The sequence below is a fragment of the Rousettus aegyptiacus genome, unplaced genomic scaffold (genome assembly GCF_014176215.1).
Source record: "Rousettus aegyptiacus isolate mRouAeg1 unplaced genomic scaffold, mRouAeg1.p scaffold_m13_p_9, whole genome shotgun sequence".
Taxonomy (NCBI): Eukaryota; Metazoa; Chordata; class Mammalia; order Chiroptera; family Pteropodidae; genus Rousettus; species Rousettus aegyptiacus.
The window spans coordinates 6486764-6507908 of record NW_023416312.1 but is presented as its reverse complement, the minus strand read 5'-3'; the positions used below and the strand labels follow the sequence as shown (position 1 = coordinate 6507908).

General features: G+C 34.8%; 1 protein-coding gene across 4 annotated transcripts in view; it reads right to left on the bottom strand.

The window, feature by feature from the left end:
* CDKL5 (cyclin dependent kinase like 5) overlaps nt 1–21145 on the bottom strand; it is a 146355-nt gene that overhangs the window by 81104 nt on the left and 44106 nt on the right. For all 4 annotated transcript variants that reach the window (XM_036226435.1, XM_036226436.1, XM_016152779.2 and 1 more), the window contains exons 2-3: nt 13934–14121; nt 11243–11277 (exon numbers count right to left, since the gene is read on the bottom strand). In XM_036226435.1, the coding sequence (XP_036082328.1) occupies nt 11243–11277; nt 13934–13997 (99 nt within the window). In that variant the 5' untranslated portion in view covers nt 13998–14121. The remainder of the gene's footprint in view (nt 1–11242; nt 11278–13933; nt 14122–21145) is intronic.

Sequence of the window (21145 nt, the reverse complement as noted above, 5' to 3'; positions counted from 1 at the left end):
AATACTTCTGGTGGTGGCGGGGAGAAAAATCAATAATTCTAGCTAATTTAGGATAAAGCTATTAGCACTTTTACAGAACTACATGAATTCTTAAGTTTTCCTATATTTTGTTCTGAAAAAGTTCTTACTAAGCAGTTTGAAAATGCACATATTTGAGATTCAAATGGATGAAAATAACCGAGAATGAGTCATCTCAGCTAAGCAAATGGTTCATAGGAAACAGTAAAGTCTCCTGCTAAACATTTTTAAACGGGACAAGATATTTCCGATTTTAAAATACAAATATAAGACTTCAGGTTTCAGCTCCAACACATAAAGAACTTGGATGATATCACCATTCCAGCCCTTACGACAAGAAAAAATCCTGAATGAACGGAAAATCAATAACTCTTCCTAGGCTTATCAGAGAATTGACGACAGGGCAAACTGAACTCCTGAAATCTGGAGAGAGGCAAATATAGAGATTCACATCCAAGATCAGCTTACCTGGAACAGAAGGTGCTGGAGGAATATCCTAGAAAGAAAACTGAAATGGTAATTTTATAAAGGCTTGCGAGTAAGAACTGCTGGGGCCAGATCTTAGAAAAGCCTCTACACTCCTGTGGCTTTACCTCCAGGAACCTCACCAGGTTCTGACGGTGAAGGTCCAAAGATGACCTCCTCCCCTTTGCGACAAGAGGAAAAGAAAAAACGTAGCAATTCTGAAATACTCTCAGGGTGAAGATGCAATAAAAGTCTTCTTCTTTTTGGGTAAAAAAAAAGGGAAAGTAATCATTTTTAAAATATGTTTTTAAAATACGCCCAGGGGAAAATAACAGTTTGAAATAAGCCCAGAATGCTCTCTATAACAAAGGCCAACACTCCAAGGTAAAATTTTACCAGAACCTTATATGTTGTCCTGGAAGAGGGAAAATTAGCCAACTAAAGCCCCCTCTAGCTTTTTTATTTCACCTAAAAGGAAGGGACGTGGGGTGGGGGACAGGTAGCTAAGAAGTAAAGAACATTTCCCCTTCCCCACACTCCACCACATGCTACCAGGGTTCCAGTATAGTAACAGTGAATTACAAGTGAAAGAGTTGCAGGAAACAGAGTCTATTTCAAAAGGAGTTCTTAGGGAAACCCAAAGACAACAGGAGAGAAAAAGAAAAATTAAGACACTGGAGGAAACTGAAGCCTCTGGCACCTGCACCTACAACGAACATTAAACACAGCCCGGCTCCTAAACAAATTAACATAAAACCTTACACAAAAGGACTATTTACCTCAGTTCCTATCTGGCTTTTAAAAAATATTAAAAAGCATTCTAAAAGGCAAGAAGTATACGGTCTGAAAAGACGAAGCAAGCATCACAACAAGACTGAGCTATGATGCAGATTTGAGGATTATCAGGGATACTTTCAGGTTGGGAGTTTAAAATAACTAGAATTACTACGTTAAGAGCACTAATGGAAAAAGTAGACAACACACAAGAACAGATGAGTAATGTAAGCATATACAACTCTAATGAAGACTTAAAAGAAAATGCCAGAAATCAAAAACATAACGAAAAAAATAATGTCTTTAATAGAATCATCAGTACACTGCTTATGGCAAAGGAAGGAATTGGTGAACTTAAAGATGTGTCAATACAAACTTCCCAAACTTAAATGCAAAGAGAAAAAAGAATTTTAAAAAGTAGAAGAGAATATCCAAGAACTATGGGACAAACTATAAAAAGTGTAACTGGAATACCAGGAAAAAAATGAGACAAAGGAAAAGAAATAGTTGAAGGAATGATGGCCAAGAATCTTCCAAAATTAATGACAGATACCAAACCACACATCCAGGAAGCTCAGAGTAAACCAAGCAAGATATATACCAAGCAAGATATATACCTAAACACATCCTATTCAAACTACAGAAGACCAAACACAAAGAGAAAATCATGAAAGAAGCCAGAGGGAGAAACACCTTACCTATAGACAACAAGGATAAGTATATCCAACTCCTTGTCAGATGCCATGAATTGACATGTTTACTGCTAAAAGAAGGAAGAAAAACCTAGAAAGTATTCAGTGAAATTATCCTTCAAAAGTGAAAGAGAAATAGATTTTCTCAAACGAAAACTAAGAGACTCTATAACCAGTAGATCTGTGTACTAAAAACTGTTTTTAAAAAGTTCTTCAGAGAAGGAAAATGATATACATCAGAAAGTCAGATCTACCCAAATAAAAAAAAAGAATATTGGATAAGGAATGAATAAAAGTAAAATAAAATCTATTTTTCCTATTCTTAATAGATAATGGTTCAAAGTAATAACAGTAACAATGTAATCACTGATTATAGCACCTGGATAAGTGAAATAAAGTTCAAGGAATATCATCATCGAGGATAAAGAGGGGCATTACGAAATGATACATTCTCCAAGAAAACATAACAATCTTTAATACGTATGCACCAAACGAGAGAAAATAATGATAGGACTACAAGAGAAATAGATAAATCCACTATTATAGTTAGAGACTTCAATACGCCCCTTTCAGTTACTGACAGAGCCAGCAGGCAAAAAAAAAGAAAGAAAAAAAAAGAGTAAGGATTTAGGTAAACTGAAAGGCACCATAAATCAAATGGATCTACCTGACATTTACATAATACTTCATCTAACAACAGCAAACTCACATGGAACATTCATCAAGACAGACCAAATTCTGGCCATAAAACACAACAAATTTTAAAGAATAAAAATTAAACAAAGTATACTGTCACGCCAAAATGGAAATTAAACTAGAAATAAATAACAAAAAGGTAGCTGGAAAAATCTCAAAATGTGGAAAGATTAAACAACACACTTCTAAATATTACATAGGTAAAAGATGAAATCAAGAGGAATTTAAAAATAATTTGAACTAAATGAAAATATAAATCAAAATTTCTGTGATGCAGCAAAAAGCAGTGCTTACAGAAAAGCTCATAACACTGGATGCATATATTAGAAAACAAGCCTAAAACCAATAACCTAAGCTTCTATCTTAGGAAATAAAGAAAGGACAACTTAAGCCTAAGGCAAAGAGAAGGAAAACAATAAAAATTATAGCATTAATCAATGAAATTGATAATAGAAACTCAATAGTGAAAATCAATGAAAACAAAAGCTGCTTTGAAAGATTGATAAAATTGATAAACTTCTAGCCAGACTAAGTAAAAGAGAGAGAAGGGACAAATTATCAGAAATGAAAGAAAAGTCATGACTACCAATCACATGGACATTAAAAGGATAATAAAAGAATATTATGAACAAAGATATGCCTACGAATTTGACAACTTAGTTAAATGTACCAATTCCTTGAAAGGTACAAACTACAAAAATTTACACAAGAAATAATAGATAATTGGAATAGGCCTATATGGGAGAAAACTCAATCAATAATTAATAATAAGCTTTAAAAAAAATAAAGTCCCATATCCAGATGGTTTCACTGGTCAATTCTACCAAACAGTTAAGGAAGAAATTACACCAATTCTCTATACTCTCTTCCAGATAGCAGAAGCAGAGGAACACTTCCCAACTCACTCTATGAGGCCAGTATTACCCTAATACCAAACCGGACAAAGACATTAAAAGAAAGGCAAACTACAGACAAACATCTCTCATGAACACAGTTGTAAAAATTCTCAACGAATATTAGCAAATCAAATCCAGCAACATATAAATAGTGACAAAGTCGGATTTATCCCAGGTTTACAAGGCTGGTTCAACATTCTAAAATCAATTCATGTAATCTACCACCATCAAAAGACTAAAGTAAAAACATCACATGACCATATCAACTGATGTAGAAAGGCATGCTAAAATCTAACACCCATTTGTGACAAAAACTCTCAGCACCCTAGGAATAGAGAGAACTTACTCAAGTTGATAAATAACATCTACAAAACACCTACAGCTAAAATCATACTTAATGATGAGAAACTATATGTCGGCCCACTAAGCTCAAGAACAAGACAAAAAGGTCCCCTCTCACACTTGTATTCAATATTGTACTGGAAGTCATAACTAATAAGACAAGAAATGGAAATAAAAGGAATTAAGTTTAGGAAAGAAGAAATAAAACTATTTTGTTTGCAGATGACATGATTGTCTATCAAGAAAATCCTCCCAAAACCTACAAAACAAAGACATCTGGAACTAATAAGCAATTCTAACAAGGTTACAGGATGGATACAAGACTAATATACAAAAGTCAATCGCTTTCCTATAAACCAGCAATGAACGATTAGAATTGAAAAGAAACGCATTTCCATTTACATTATCACCAAAAGAAAAAAAAGTACTTAGGTATAAATCTAACAAAATATCTGCAAGATCTGTATGCAAAAACTATGTAACTCTTGAAAGAAATAAAAGATCTAAATAAATGAAGAGATATTCTGTATTCATGGATTGGAAGATTCAATCTTGTTACGATGTCAATTCTCGACTTGATCTCCAGACTCAATGTGACCCGATCCCAGCAAGCTATTTTGTGGATATCAACAAACTGATTTTAAAGATAATAATGGAAAGCTATTTTTCTTTATTACTGACATGAGTCTGTTCCTAAGCAGACTTTAATGGAGAATTTATTGAAAAAAATGGGCAAGGTTTCACACTATCATTTCAACTAAAATCTTTTCCCGAATTTACCTCTCCCAAACTATATTTTAAGCTTCCTGACAAATAAAAATATGATCTTATATTTGTTAATTTATACATGCTACACTACATTCCTCAAAAATAGGAATTACTTGATTTCTGCGTGCCTAGCAGAGTGCCCAACATTTTGTAGACAACAGATTTTTCTTAAACAGATACTTGCTGAATTTCACTTTATAGTGTCAAGCCTAGAACACAGGGCTTTAAGTAGAGGTAGAAAATTTTTTCTTAATTTTATTCTTTAATTAAAATGTTTTAACTTATGAAACAAACCTTTAAGAAATAGTAAAGCCCATCACCACCAAATCAGTATTACAAGAAATGTTAAAGAGACTTCTTTAAGAAGGAAAAAAATCAAAATAAAAAATATGAATAAGAAAATACAAAGGAAACAAATTTTCTTGCTGACAAAGGCAAACACTAATAAAAGCTGTGGATCGGCCAACACTAAAGGTAGTATGAAGGTTAAAAGGCAAAAATAGGAAGGTCATGTGAAATTATAACACACAAAAAAAAGTAAAAAATAATGACAAACGCATAAATGTGGAGGGGAGTGAGTTAAAATAATAGTGTTTTTAGTATGTGTTTGGATGTAAGTGGATCATCAACTTAAAAGACTGCTCTACACACAGCTTGGTATGTATGAAGCACATGGTAACCATGAACCAAAATCCTCTAAGAGATATATATATAAGAAATAAAGAGAAAGTTTTCTAACACGACCCTACAGAAAGTCATTAACATATAAGAGACGAGAGCAAGAGAAAAAGGAACAGAGAAGTACAAAAGCAATCAGAAAACAATAAAATGACAATAACTACATTACTTTAAATGTAATGGATTGAATGCTCCAATCAAAAGATAAATGAAGGTTGTGTATATATATTCAAATGGAATATTACCTGGCCATAAAAAAGAATGAAGTCTTACTATTTGCAACAATATAGATGGACCTAGAGTGTATTATGCTAAGTGAAATAGGTCAGAAAGAGAAAGACAAATACCATATGATATCACTTACATGTGGAACCTAAAATACAAAATAAATGAACAAGCAAGACAGAAGCAAACTCATTGATACGGAGAACAAATTGATCGTTGCCAGATGGGAGATAGGTTGGGGGGGGGGGGCTGGATGAAAAAGGTGAAGGGATTATGAAGTACAAATTGGCAGTTACAAAATAGTCATGGAGATATAAAGTACAACTTAGAGAATACAATCGATAATACTGTAAGAACTATATATGGTGTCAGGTGGGTACTAGACTTATTGGGGGATCACGTCATAAGTTATATAAATGCCTGACCAATATGCTATACACCTGAAACTAATCTAATGTTGAACGTCAACTGTAATTGAAAAATAAAAAACACAAAATTTTTAAGTGTCCACCATATGAGCATCTGTCGATCAGTTCCTTTTCTTTTATTACCAGTAAATACATATTTCAGACCTGTATAGAAAAATGGTTCATATTCATTTTTGCTCCTGAAGTTTTGAAGGTAAGTCACATTAAAAAGCTAGTATAAATCTCTTAGGCACAGACATCATTAGAGACTACTGAAATTACTCATCTTAAGAAGGTACAGAAAGAACATTATCTTCTTTGGCTAATTATGTTTTTATGATTAGCAGAAAAGAGGACATTAAAGTCCATCTAGTACCCCCAGCCAACTCATCCTCTAGACTGGGCAGTGGGCAGCGGGTGAGGGGATAGAGTGAGGGGGATATGATCATTTAGGAGCTGAGAATTGAGTCACCATAAGAAAAATGAATGAGGTAAAAAGTCTTCTGTGTAGACAATGCATGCAGAGCTAGTACTGGGTAGTTCTAATATGACCATTCCCTTATCTCATTTACTAAAAAAGAAACAAACAAAGAAACAAATCCAGAATAGGATAAAGGCAGCCAGGAAGCCTGCAAAAGTCCCAAATTCTTCTAGTTCCCTAAACAAGTCAGATTCGCCTGGAAATTGACACATGAGCCATTATTTTTTATTGATGACAACAGAAACATAGGTCATTTTTCCTATATCAACAGACTAGCAGAATTGGAAATACAAAATATTATAAAACAAAGAAGTATCATTTTGGTGAGACTTCTGTAGTGTTCCAGAGACTGTTCTACAATTAATTGGATCAGCAACAAAAACTGAGTCAAGAGAAGAAATGACATAGAAGCAACAGTTCTATGTGAGTGCTTCTGTAAGAGGAGAGAGAGGTTTCCTCCATGAATGATTCCTACTATCTTTGTTCTGGACCCGGAGTCCAGTTTCACTTTGATGACTCATTGATCTCTATAATCTATAGTACATTAATGTTATTTAGGAGAGAGTAATTACTTAAAAAATGATTATGATGAAATAATCAATACTGAAATATTTCTGGCTTTTGACAATCTTTATGAAAAGCCCCAAGATCTCTCTTTAATTTTCTTCAGATGCTGAAAATTTTGCATACAAGAAGCAAAAAACCACATGTGATTTTTATTTAAATAAGAATGAAAGTAATGATAAAATAAATAAATAATCCCATATATTCAGTTTCTCATCGTTGACTCATCTCTAAGCTTTGTTTTAAAAACTCAATTTACGTGTAAAACCTAAAACTAAAAATTAAAGAAAAACATTTGTTTCATTTAATGTGGGGGGAAAAACCTGAAAAAAGTGAAAATTAATTTTGTTTTAGTAGAAAATAACTATGTGGTCTGAGATGGAAGACTACAAATAATCTGTTAAATTGGTGATGATTCGCTCATTGACTTTTTGTCAAGTATTTTCTTAAAATAGTTCAGTTTTTGAAAAGAAGTAACCAAATTGTCATTCAGGTTTTTTTGGTGGCAAAACAAAATTAATCTGAAAAAAAAAAGGGATCGCTAATTCAAAATGTGTGATGCTTGCTAAAAACAAAGCTTCATAGCAAAAGCCAAATTGTGAATAGTAAGCAAGAGCAAATAGCCAAAAAATGCCTTTTAATAGGGGGAAATATGGGTATACCTCACTAGTGAATATTTCAGATCTGCTCTTACTACTACTCCTAATCCTAATCTCAATCTCCCAAATTTCAACAGAGAAAAATGGCACAATCCAGATTTTCTCTATCTACTCTCTCTCTCTTTAATCTCTTGCAATTTGGTGTTAATGTACTGTTTCACTTAAAGGGAGCTATTAAATAAAATGGGTTTTTACATTGTTGGTGAATACCACTTGTAAAAATCTTTCTTCCTTGCTTTCAAGGGGTGGGCCTCCCTTTCCTTTCAGTCTGACCATTTTAAATAAGCCCTTCGCTCTGCTCTGCACTCCCTCTTGGAAGGTTCACATCATTTCACAGTTCCATCTCATGCTCAAGTTTGCTATTTCCAGAGTCAGAGCAAAGCCTGGTTCCAACCACATCATCAGCTGCATAATTTTGGCACTGTTGCATAACCTGAGATTCAGTTTTCCCATCTGAAAAATGGAAATAAGAGTGGAGATGTGGTGCGGATAAAATGTAGAACATCCAGTAGAGTGCCTAGCACATAGCAGATGCTCAATATATGGTATTAATATCAGATTTGGTATTCTGATGCCATTTTATTCTTTATAATGAAAGCCAAATTTGTTACTTCTCCCCTCAAACCTATACACCTTTTATAAGTTTCAATCAGATAAATGATACCAAACACTTTTCCCATTTGCTACAAATCCCTAGGATCATCTTTAATCCACTAAGGGACCCACTACGCTGCAACAGCTCTCTATAGTGTCTCTCATCTGCGGTTCTGTAATTTAAGATGACTTTATTATTTATTGACTACTTAGAGGCTGCGCCCCAATACTGGGTTGTTCATGGCTTTGTATAACTAGGTCTATCTTAAGAGCATATGTCAGCTATTACTTCGAAACGAACAGAAACTTCTCACAGATCAACCCCAGCCATGGGAAAGGAGCTACATGAACCGGGACTTCCTTGTCTGAGGCTCACAAGTACAACCCCACAACCTCTCTCTACTTGGCTGCATAACCTCTCATCTCCAGTTCTAATCTCATCTCCCTATTTACCTCCATTCCATTCTCCCTACTTTGTAATGATGACCTCTTTAAGCTTCCGCAAAGAAAAAGTGTGTGGTAAAGCATGCTTCCCCCTCGTAAGTACTTCAAAGCAGAACTGTCAATAAAAAAGTCAGCAATGTACATGTGCAGGGTAAAGGCCCAAGCCAGAACTTCTTCCAAATGTGAGCAGTCATAAAGCGCCATCAATAGCTAAAGTCATTGCTAAGAGTTTTCATATACATGCCAATGTGTAAATATAACAATAAACAGAAGTTGTCAAAGAGAGTACCATTACATTCTTTTTTAATTTTTAAAATAAATTTTCATTTATTTCCGTAAATTAAGAAGTATGGTCTATGGCCTGGAATAGAACAACGCTGGACTGTGTTCACAAAAAAACAAGATGCATCTTTTTAAAAATGTGACTTCTAAATTTCTTGCAACAGTACACATAGTAAAACAGTAACTTTCTTTCATATTTGCTCAAATGTTCAATATTCTAGGAATTATTTAATTACACATACACCTATAGTCAACCCTCTCAGAGATCAAACTTATGTATAAATGATCACACAGACCCATGCATAAGTGATCATACATTTTTAACAAATTCAACCATTTTTATAAGCATTAAATTTTTAAAAGATCCAAAATACATGGGTGTGATTATTTTACATATAATGGATACATAGAAAGAATTATATCCGTTTTTAACTATAACATAAGATTTCATGGTAATCCATTTATTTGATCCTGAAGGGTAAATCTTACCACAAGCATCAAATTCTCTATTTTGGGGTAATGGGGTAAAGATTTGAAGGTCTGATTCTGGCTAAAAAAAGGATATACCATAACAAGTCTAATGAGTGAACAGCTGCAGGTTCTAAAATGAATTTTTATTACTTTGAGTTAGGTATTAATTTATGTTTTAAATTTTTCATCCGACAATATCTTTTTAGAGGCCATGAAAGGAAAAAGCAACAATACTGAGAGAGCTGGTCTGTGAGTCCCTCATTTAGTGAAGGGCAGTAACAAGAGATATCTTTTAGATGCAATCTCATTTACGGCATTAACAGTGCAAACCAGACCTCAGTTATCTTTTAATAAAAGAGTAAACCAAATATATGGAAAGATAAAATCAAATATTCAACTAAGAAACTTTTTTTTTTACACATGAGGCAGGAGAGTTTAGATAATGTCAAAAAAAGTAGGGGGAAAAGGTCACCAGAAGAAGTGTGACAAAGGCAGAGAAAATACTGTTGGAAGATTTGCATTATGGATCAGAAATCCTTGGGTTTTAAAACTCAAGGATTAAGATTAAGAACCGAAGCTTCCATTTGCTGTGTTGTATAATCAGAGCCATAGTACAAAGAGAGGTACGATGTTTATAAAAGAGTCAAATTTAACTTGGACACTAACAATCTATTTCCCCTAAGGAGTATCCGCCCAGGAATTTCATCTTTTTAAGCTTCAGAAATTTACTATAACTCAAGGCAACTCATTTAAAGTATAGCATTTCATTAGGGAACTTCCCATTTGCTTAATTTCAAACTGTAGTAATATTTCTTAATGAGGTATTCAAGATACTAAATTTATTTTTATTATATTTACTATTATAAATTCTTAATCATCTTGAATCAAGAACCAATAGTATGCAAACCATTTTTTGAGGATTTGTTGGCAGAGATATTCAGATAACTATTACCAACATAAAATAATATGAATACCCAATTTCAGGAATGGAAAATCCCCTGAATTAAAGAAGAGATTTGTAAAGTACAGCATAAGGAATGTAGTCAATGATATTGTAGTAACTGTAGTGCCAGGTGGGTACTTATCAAGAGGATCACTTTGTAAATTATATAAATGTCTAACCACTATGCTGTATACCTGAAACTAACATAAAATAATATTAAATTATTGAGTAAAACATGCTCACCACTGAGCGACAGTTATGGAAATGTGAAATAACTTACCTGAATAAATGGTGATTATTACCACAGTCAAATAATCTATATATGATTCATTTCAAGGTTGTTCAAGGGTGATCAACTATAGTCAATAATCATAATCATACACTATTATTTCAAGCCCTATTTCATAACCAAACACTTACCTACTATATCCTTCAAAATGTGGATTCAGATCCAGCAAGCAATCGAAAGTATTGGGTCTTCATGAAAAATACTGACTGACTGAAATTCCTTATTGCTCATTAAGTTCCTGAGCATAAATTAAATACATTACTACCTTGATTTCTTCTCTATTACTTTCTCTCTTCCCATTAGGCAGCTTTTCACCTATAAATAGGTCTGCTGAAAAAATAGCACATAATTGCAAAGAACTGATGACTACCTACCTTATCATGCTAAAGCTTGATGTCCAAAAGTAGCCTTTCTCTGGGTTCACATATTAAATCTACTCATTAAGCATCATCATCATAGCCAGACAATTTTAATAATATGCCCTCATATACTACGTTAATTCCAAAACAGTTAAACACATAAAATTATTTTCTTTTTAAAAATCATGTACTTGCCTTGTGTCTGCATTTAAGTACAACTCCATAGGCTCCTACAATAAAAAGAAGTAAACAGTTAGGAGCAGGTATACAAACTATAGCTCTTGTATAAATTGAAGTTCTATTATATTTACATTGGTTATCAGTATACATTACAATAATAATTCCTAAAATGACATTTGGCAGTGATAATGCAATGGGCCACATACAAACAGAGCAAGAGTATAAGGAACCCATTTCCTCAACATGTATTTTTAAATATTTCTTTTTACAGAAAATTTCACTTGAGATATTTTTAAATTTAAGCTTAAAATTTTCTGGAGGAAAGATTTAGACATAAGAACTTTAAGAGTAAATGAAGAGGACATCAGAAACATTGCAGAGTGAGAGACATCCCCAGATCTCTCCCTTTGAAACTACAATAAGCTGAACATCTAAAACTCAACAGAAAACACCCAAAATGCACACCAGCATGTCTGCACATGGGATATGCGCAGAAGAGCTACCACAGAGGAAAAAAAAAGTAAATGAAAATTAATTCAAAACATTCTAGGGGACATAAAACTTAGGAGCTAATGATTTCCCAACAGTAAGCTCAAGCGTGGAGCCTACCAAATATGTTCTCTGTCCTAGGAGATAGTTAAATCCTCTTTGGGGACACTGGAATGTCTTTCCTGACTAGCAAAATAGTACAGGGCTCAGCATTCTGGTTAATAATTAGTAGGGTTACTATATTTTTTGCCATAAAGACTCAGTTCCTAAGGGCACAGGCCACGAGCTGTCCAAGCTGTCCGTTTATATATAGCTAAGCACTCCTACTGTCCTTGGTATATTTCGATGAGATGCATCACTACCTTTTGGGTTACTTATCCTACTATTCGGGCAGGCAATAAACTACTTCCTTAGAGGCAGAACACAGATTTGACAACAAAGTGCCCAGGAAACTGAGGTTAAAGTTATGTTGTGAAAAATCTAATTAAGAGAATCAAAAGGTGATGTATGATAACCGAAGACTGTAGAAATGTCAAGTACACTTACATTAACAGACAGGCAAAGCCTGCATGCATCCATCAGAAGGGGACTTCAGGGACATGAAATTGGGAAATAGGTCTCCAACAGCATCTTAGGGAACCAGACAAGTCTCCCCAACTTTGGTGGAGATGGATGAATCTTATCAGTTAGGAAGGGACCTGCCATTTCAGCCATCCAACTTAGCTCCACAATCACCAAGCAATCATGCAATCCTTATGTAACTTTCCATGCCAGTTTTTCTAGGGGGTGAAAATGCATTCTCTAGGCTACTGAAATATAGAGTTTGCTTGACGGTTTTTAATTTCCTTAATACATATGTATTTCTTAGCGAAAAAGCATCTGAGATAGTTTACAAAAAAAAAGCATAACAATGATGGTTCTGACTATAACTTAAACTGACATATTCCGATTTATTCATAACAGTCTGGTAGTTTTAGTTAATCTGAGCCCATCCCTGAGAAGATGATCACTTATGGGTATACTAAGAAAAACAAGTTTATGATCCAGAAAAACTTAGGCCCCAAATCTGGAATATTCTAACCCTGTCATTACCCTATGAGCTGACCTCCTCCAGGAAGCAGCTTTATTGCATAAGTCTCTAATTGTAATATTTGGGGGGTTGTGGCAAATAAAAAAAATAAGGCAACTATTATAAAACAGATAGTAGATAAAATATTAAGGATAAATTTTATTTACATAATTAATATCAATGAAGAAGAAAGGAGCTGACTGGTGAAGGAAAAAGGATTTGTTCTTTCTATATAGTTTTGACTTCAGACCTTGAAGCAAACACCCAATGATTAGACTGTATTTTAATTGTTTCTATTTATTTGAAAAGGATTGAACAATGTAATATCAGAATCTAAAACAGCTTTGCTGTTCACAATGGTAAATTTTTAGAACTTCCTTTGAAATTCAAAACTTATTTGAAAATTCGGAAATAAGAAATGTTTGTAACTTTTGATTTAAAGACATAAATGCTAAGAAACTATAATTATAATCATTTATCCCATTACCAGAACCATTTATTGCAATGTCCATAAAGTTATCTTCAAGTCAAGAGCAAAAATTACTAAGAAAAATGAGGATGACTTATGAAAAATGAATTACCATACTTCATCAAATCAATGATATTGATTATGAGCATGATTTTAAGTACTACTAGGAAAATTGCTGCCAATTAAACCATGACATGCTACTGATTATAACACACATCTTGATTTCAAAGATGTTAAAATATGACCAAGTTGTGCGCCTCAGATTTCATAAAATATGGTTTGTCATTCTTGAAGACAAATAGAAGTTATTTATTCCTTTATGTACCATGTATTAAATAAAACCTATGCAAATAAATCTCAAGTTATTCAAAATAAGTCTAGCTGACATAAAAACAGAATGCAACCTGTAGACTAAAGAAAGCACAATTCCTCATGAAAAGAATGAAATGAAATCAGCCTTAAGAAATCTCTCATTTATTCAACTTTAATGGATTTAAAATGTTATTAACTTTTGATTGGAGAATAAGACTCAATAGCTTAAGAGTAATTTTATTTTTAATAGTTTACTCTTAAGCACATACCAGACTTTACATAGTTTAAATTAATAGGGCCTGAATTAGGTTTCTGGTGGTAGGTATAATTGTACATTGCTCAAAAACTCAAAGAATGTTAAACTTACCTTCACCTACAACCCCAAGGATCTCAAATTTATTCATCACATTACCAATGTTAGGAATCTTCATGAAGACAAACTCCTTTTTTGATGCAAGCCACAGAACATGGCATCAAAGAACTTCTGAGCAAGTTGTTCACAAACTGGCAGGAAGTTTCACATATTTGTTCTACTGTGACATAGTAAATGATTTCCTGAAAAATCAAACACAATTAAAAGCCATAAGTGTTATATCTCAATACTCTAACAATCTATCCTATATTTTTGTAAAGTTCTTTTAAAACCATGTTTCGGGGAAGAAGGAAGAAAAAATAATAGGAGAAAAGAACCCAAAATGAAACACGAACAAATGTACCTAACCATATTTGAAATGAATAATATAAGCACACTGAAGAGGGTTGGAGGAAAAGGATTAACTCTAAGTAACTCTTGAAAAACAATACTTTAACTACATGCTCTCCTTGACCATAAGACAAAGTAAATACATAAATATTATGCTCTACTTAGATGTTTTTTTATACAAAAATATGACGTTTCTTTATGTATATGCTAGAATTGAGCAAATAAGTAAATATACTATGGATAATGACAGTTTGGTCACTTATTCTCATAAAAAGTTACAAATATGAAAAGGAGAAAGGCCTGGAATTAGAGTTAACCATATAAGCTCAGTTCTTTAATATAGAGAGATGCAGAAAATAGATATGTGTGTGTAAATATATATACACACATATATTCCTTAGCTCTGTCTGCAGAGGAGGCCTAGATGCAATGACATTCCAATAGCTAGTGCTCCAATAAAAGGAACCAGGGTTCCTTGAAAAGATGGCTGATCCCCAGGCTAGGGACTAGAATGTATTTTAGTGGTGCCAGAAAGTAAGGAAATGCTCTAAGAACATGTCTAAAGGACACAGGAGGCAGCTTGAAGAGACGCCCACTGGTCACATGAGGAACATTTGAGCAAAAAATAAACAAGAATAACAGCAGATTACAATCCATAGAATAAAATTAAAACACACCAGTCCTTAGTGACATAAATAAGTAGTAGAGAAGGAAAAATTCTTTGTTAGAATATAATTCCAAATAATAAATGTAGTAAAGAAATTAGTAAATCACCCTTTGGCAACCACCCTGGTAATAATTATTTCAGGCAAGTATCATCAAAACATATAATAAAACTGTGGTTGAAAGTTTGATAGAAAACGGGATATTATCTAGTCTCAACATAGCTCCCTATAAGATACCTATCAATTACAAAGGGAAAAACAGTAATTTCATAGTGAAGAATCCTGCCAGATACTACTTTAATTAAGTGATCAACGTTAACATCATCAATATCAGGACAAGTCAACACCCTATGCCTCCTGATAGGATGTATCACAACGTACTTCTGCAGCATTCCTTCCAAAAAAAGGTAAAACCTGAATCTAACCATAGGCAGCAGCAGAGGAGCCCAAACTGAGGGACATTCTACTATGTAACTGGCCTGTACTCTTTAAAAATGTCTAGGTCATGAAAGACAGGGAACAACTGAATAACTGTTTCACAAAAGAAGATGAAGAGCCATTGATAACTAAATGTAATGCATGATCCCAGATTGGATTCTGGACAAGAAAAAATTTTTTTTTTTGCTACAAAGGGTAACTAATAAAATTTCAGTATCTACAGATAATATTGAATAAACAATCATTTTATTTTGATAATGGTATGGTGGTTATATAAAACAATGTTTTTTTAAAGAAATGGTGAAATGGGCGAAGGTAGTCAAGTGGTACAAATATCTAGTTATAAAATAAATAAGTCATGGGAATATAATGTACAGTATGGTGACTATAGCTAGTAATACTGTATTGTATATTCAAAAGTTGCAAACCTGGGTCAAGGGTCTATGAAACAGGAAATTCTACCAATCTTTCAAACTTTTCTCTAAATCTGAAATTATTTCCAAATAAGTTCTTTTGTCTCAAAAACCTATCTTTAATAAGAATATCTGTATCGACACAAAATACTGGTTTAAAAAATAAATAAAAACTAGTAAAGAAATTTCCTTTGCTTCCCATGAAATTTGCAATTTTTAACAAATATGAGTACCCCTGTGGTATGGACAAGTATTAACATGAAGAAGTGTGTCTTTTTGTACACCGATGGTAGGAAGGTAAACTGGTACAAGCTTTCTAAAAAAAGCATTATGTCCATAATTAAATGCTTTTAAAATGTTTATATCCTGAAAAAAGTATCCTGATACATCATTCTTAAATGTAAAGTATTAGACACGGTCTCTTTAAATATTAAGAACATGACAAGAAATCCTAATATTAATACTTATCAACATTAGTAGTATTAGACATTTCCCTGGTTAGACATTAATTACCCTGGTGTTTCTAGTCAGCTCAGTAAAACAACATATAACATTGGAAATAGGGAAACAAAACAGAATTTACAAATATTATTGTCTATACAGAAAATTCAGAGGAATTTACAAATTATCAGAATTATAAGTGTTAGCAAGGTAATTGAATATGTTTAATATACAAAAATCAACTGCATTTGTAAACGTCAACAAAAATCAAAATACAATTTTTTAAAGTCACATTTACAACAAAAAGTCACTTAGGATTTAACATAATAAAAGATATCCAAGATCTCTATTCAAATAATATATAATTTGATACATACCTTTATTCAAAGGCATTAATATATATAAATGGAGTTATCCCAATTTTAAGGCTAAGAAGATTCAGTACTATAAAGACATCAATTCTCTCCATATTAACCTATACAGTCGATGCAATTCCAATCAAAATCCTAACAAGGTTTTTGAGGAATTAAGATAAGCTGATTCTAAAATTCATAAAGAAGAACAGAGTTATAAGCACAGCCCACATTCTCCTGAATAATAAAAGTAGGAAGGTTCAGCCTTGAGGGTAGGATCTGGCAGAATGCCCTGCCAAATATACTGAGGGTTAGAATTGAGCTACAGAAATGAAAACAGCGTGCTCTTCGCAAAGATCGACAAATTAGCCAGTGGAACTGCCGTGAGAGCTCAGAAGCAGACCAGACTTAAATATGTTTACAGCTCCACACCCACCTCCCCCTGTAGTCTGTTGTCCACACAGGAGTCCTTAGGATAAGACAGATCATGCCACTTCTCTGCTCAAAACTCTCCAATGGCCTCCTTTATCGTTAAGAGTGCAAAGTCCATGCAAGTCTCAAGGCCTTGACCTCTTCTCCTCCAATATCATTTCTGAATAGTTTCTACCCTGGCTTGCTTCACTCCAGCCACACTGACCTCCTTTCAGTTTGATATATAACAAGAACACCACAGTTGTCCCTAATCTTAAATAATTCTTTGTCACTCTAACATTTACTTTACGTCAGATTCTTATTGATTTTTCATTCGTTTATAAGAAATGTTTTTGAAAAAAAGGAAGGCAAGAGAAAACAGACACTACTTTAGAAAATTTTAATGGAATCACAAATTTTAAAAGGATGACTGTGACTTTCAGGGAAAATGGTTACAATTTCAGAAGGAATTAATAAATATTTATTCTATTCATTTCTTAAACAAGTAATTACTGACTGCCTAAAACGTTTTCAGAAATAGGTAAATAAGACACACACAACAGTGGTGAACATGATAAGCAAGATCCTTGTCTTCACAGAGCTTTACATTTTGCTAAGTGAAGGAAGAAACACGAGATTATTATATTTAAAATTATTATACTTAAAAGACAAGATACTGATTCATATTATGAAGGGGGAGAAAACAAAGAGTGATTACCCAGACTGAGAGGCCTCTCTAAAATGGTGGTATCTGAGGTGAAATATCAGTAACAAGGAGCCACCCGTTTGAAGATCTAAAGTCAGCAACATTCCAAGTAAAAGATGCTCAGTTTTCTGAGGATGAATCATTCTTTCATTTTCTATGGCTGATTTGGAAGAACTCCCAGGAAACATTTAAATATTCCACTCTCCACCAATAAAGGTATGGCTCATTTCAAAGGAAATGAGAGATAAAAATTTAATCATTCCCACTGTGAAGACTCGGCACCCCAAAAGTTCTGTATGGAAACATATATAAAGAACATTTGGTCCCACCTATTCTCTGTGGAAATCAAAATTGAGTAATGAAAACTGGGACTCAGAATTTAAATGTGTGAGTAAATACCTAATATAGGTGTCAAGAACACTCTTTTAACTACCATTATTCTGACTGAGGAAAGAAAAGTATGCCAAATTGAATTTAACTATGTCAATGAAAGGGGGCAACTTAGTAGATGTGACAAGCTTAGGGAGCTACTTGGCAGACCTGACAGGCTCAGTGACATCCCAGGCCTACAGCTTAGCGAAGGTCAATCTTTACCTTCAGTGAGCCCTGTTCATTGTTCTTATGCATCCAGGTAACATACCTTTGAAATGTCAGAGTAATTTTTCCCCAGACCCCTAGACAGCACAATGGCCGGCGCCAGAGCACAAGGCCACAGAACCCCTCGCTGTTCTCTCGTTGCCCACATACCAGCTCTATGTGCTGTAAATGTTAAATGTCAACTCTCCTGTACCCGGCAGGGTAAAAGAAATATGTTTCTACATTTTGCTTTTTATCCAAGCCTGGAGCTTTCCCCGCTTTGCTTTCTCCTGCCTCCTCAACCTACTACCGATGGATTTCATACAACCTGCTTTACGTTTTCTCCTTTGATTCCAAATGTATAAAATGAGCTGCAAAATTGCCATTTTCTGGAACATCTTCTCAAACCATTGAGATCTTGCTTCCAAGCAGGTCCTCAAAAATCGGGCTCAAATAGAGCTGGAACCAAAATGGCGTAGGTGACAGAGGCTCTGTTCATCTCTCTGGAGACCAAATCAAAGTTGTGACGGAAACAAGGAGCAGCAGCAGCAGCAAGGAAAAATCGCCTGGAATCTAGAGGAACAAGCCCTACAACTAGAGAGAAATCCAAGAAAATACGTTGCAACAGCAGAAGGTAGAATGGGGTGAGGACTCGGGGCTGCCTGGTTTCCAGCAGCAGGGTGAGATGGAGGCTGCGGCAGCGGAAGAAGCCTCTTAAAGGGGCCGTGACCGGGAGTGAACTTTCGCGGTGACGGACCTGCTTGCTCTGAGCACCAGGGACTTACAGGGAGACATTGTCGGAGTGAGGGCCAAGGCGAGATTTTCTGGGTGCAGAAGTGCCGGCGGTATCCATTGTTCTCTGTTGAGCCTTCCCCGGCTACCACTGCATGGGACCAGCGCCGCCATAGCCTTGACGTCATCAAACTGGATATCAGAGGTCGCTCCGCCCAGATGATCCCCTGAAACCCCGCCTCCCTCAACTCCTGGCCCCACCCGAGCCACATCCACGTGTATCCTCACTGATGCTCCTTGCTGAGGCTCACACTGGTGGGGGCAGCTGGCCTCGGTTTCTGGTGTGGCCTTTTGAGGCAACTATAAGCTCAGCATCTGTGGACTGCTTACTGAATCTTAACGGGTGGCCCCGGAGGGGCACAGGCTGGGGCTAAACTTGGCCTGCAGCTGAACCCCGCTCAGGACTGTGCCACTGGACACCTACCACACAAAGCCACACTTATAAGACTGGGAGACTTAGGAGCTTTGCTCCATACATAGAAACAGACACGGAAAGGCAGCCAAAATGGGAAGACAAAGAAGCAGAAACCATATGAGAGAAGAGAACAGAGATCCAGATATAATGGAGTCAAGTAATCTAACGGATGCAGAGTTCAAAACACTGGTTATAAAGATGCCCAATGGACTTTTGGTTAAATTCAGTGAGAACTTCAACAGAGATAAAAAACAAAAATGGAAATGTAAATTATAAAAGGGAACCAGTCTGAAATGAAGAACATATTATCTGAGATGAGAAGTATATTAAATGGAATAAACAAAACAATAAACAGAATGAATAAAGAAAAGGATCAAGTTCCCTATCTAGAGGAAGGGAAAGCCAAGGACACTCAATCAGAATGGCAAGAGATAAGATGCCAAGACTATAAAAGTAATTTAAAGAGCATATGGGACACTATTAAGGCTCCAAATACCCATCTGATCGGCGTAACTGAAGAAAATCAAGATGTTGAACAGCTGTTTGAAGAAATGATTGAAAACTTCCCTTGCCTCATGAAGGAAATGAACATAAAACCCCAAAAAGCTCAGGGAATTCCAAAAATCAGGGACCCAAAGAGGCCCACACCAAGACACATCATCATTAAAATGCCAAAGGTTAAATACAAAGAAAGAATAGTAAAAGCAGCAAGAGAAAAACAGTTACTTATAAGGGAAAATCCATAAGACTGGCAGCTGATTTCTCAAAAGAAACTATGCAGGACAAAAGGGCTTGGCAAAAAATATTCAACAGTATGACAACCCAAGATCTACAACCAAGAATACTTTATCCAGCAAAGCTATCATTTAGAGTTGAAGGACAGATAAAGAGCTTGCCAGACAAAAATAAGCTAAAGGAGTTCATCACCACCAAACCAGTATTACAGGAAATGTTGGAGGGACTCCTTTAAGAAGAAAAAACATGCTATCAAAAACAGGAATGAAGAACGGTAACAACTACATTCCTATCAATAAGTACCTCAAATGGAAAAGAATTAACTGTTCCAACTAAAAGAGTGTATGAATGGAAAGGAAAGCAAGACCCCTAGATGTTGCCTATAAGAGAGTCACTTCAGATTAAAAGACACACACGAACTAAAAGAAAGGGGATGGAAAAAGGTATTGCCTTGATGGACCTAGAAAGTATTTAAGTCAGAGAAAGATAAACATTATATGATTTCACTTATATGTGGAATCTAAGGAATAAAAAGAACAAACTAATGAAAAACAGACTCACAAATATAGTAGACAATTTGGTGATGGACAGAGGGGAGGGGAGTTTGGGGGACTGGGAGAATGGGGTGAAGGGTTAAAGAAGGACAAATTAGCAGTTGATGGATGGTCACGGGGATGGGGAGCATGGCATAGGGCATGCAATTAGAATGAATACGTTGGCTAGGTGGAGGGTCAGGGGAGGGACAGAGCAATTGGGGAGGTGATTGTTTTACTAACTATATGGATGTCTAAACAATGTATTGTATACTTGAAACTAATTAAAATTTAAAAGAGTAAAAAATATGACTCAAATAAATTCATATAAATTTCTTCTATAGGTTTCGACATTCTTATAACAACTACAATTTTATGTGAATAACAATTTTTTAAGG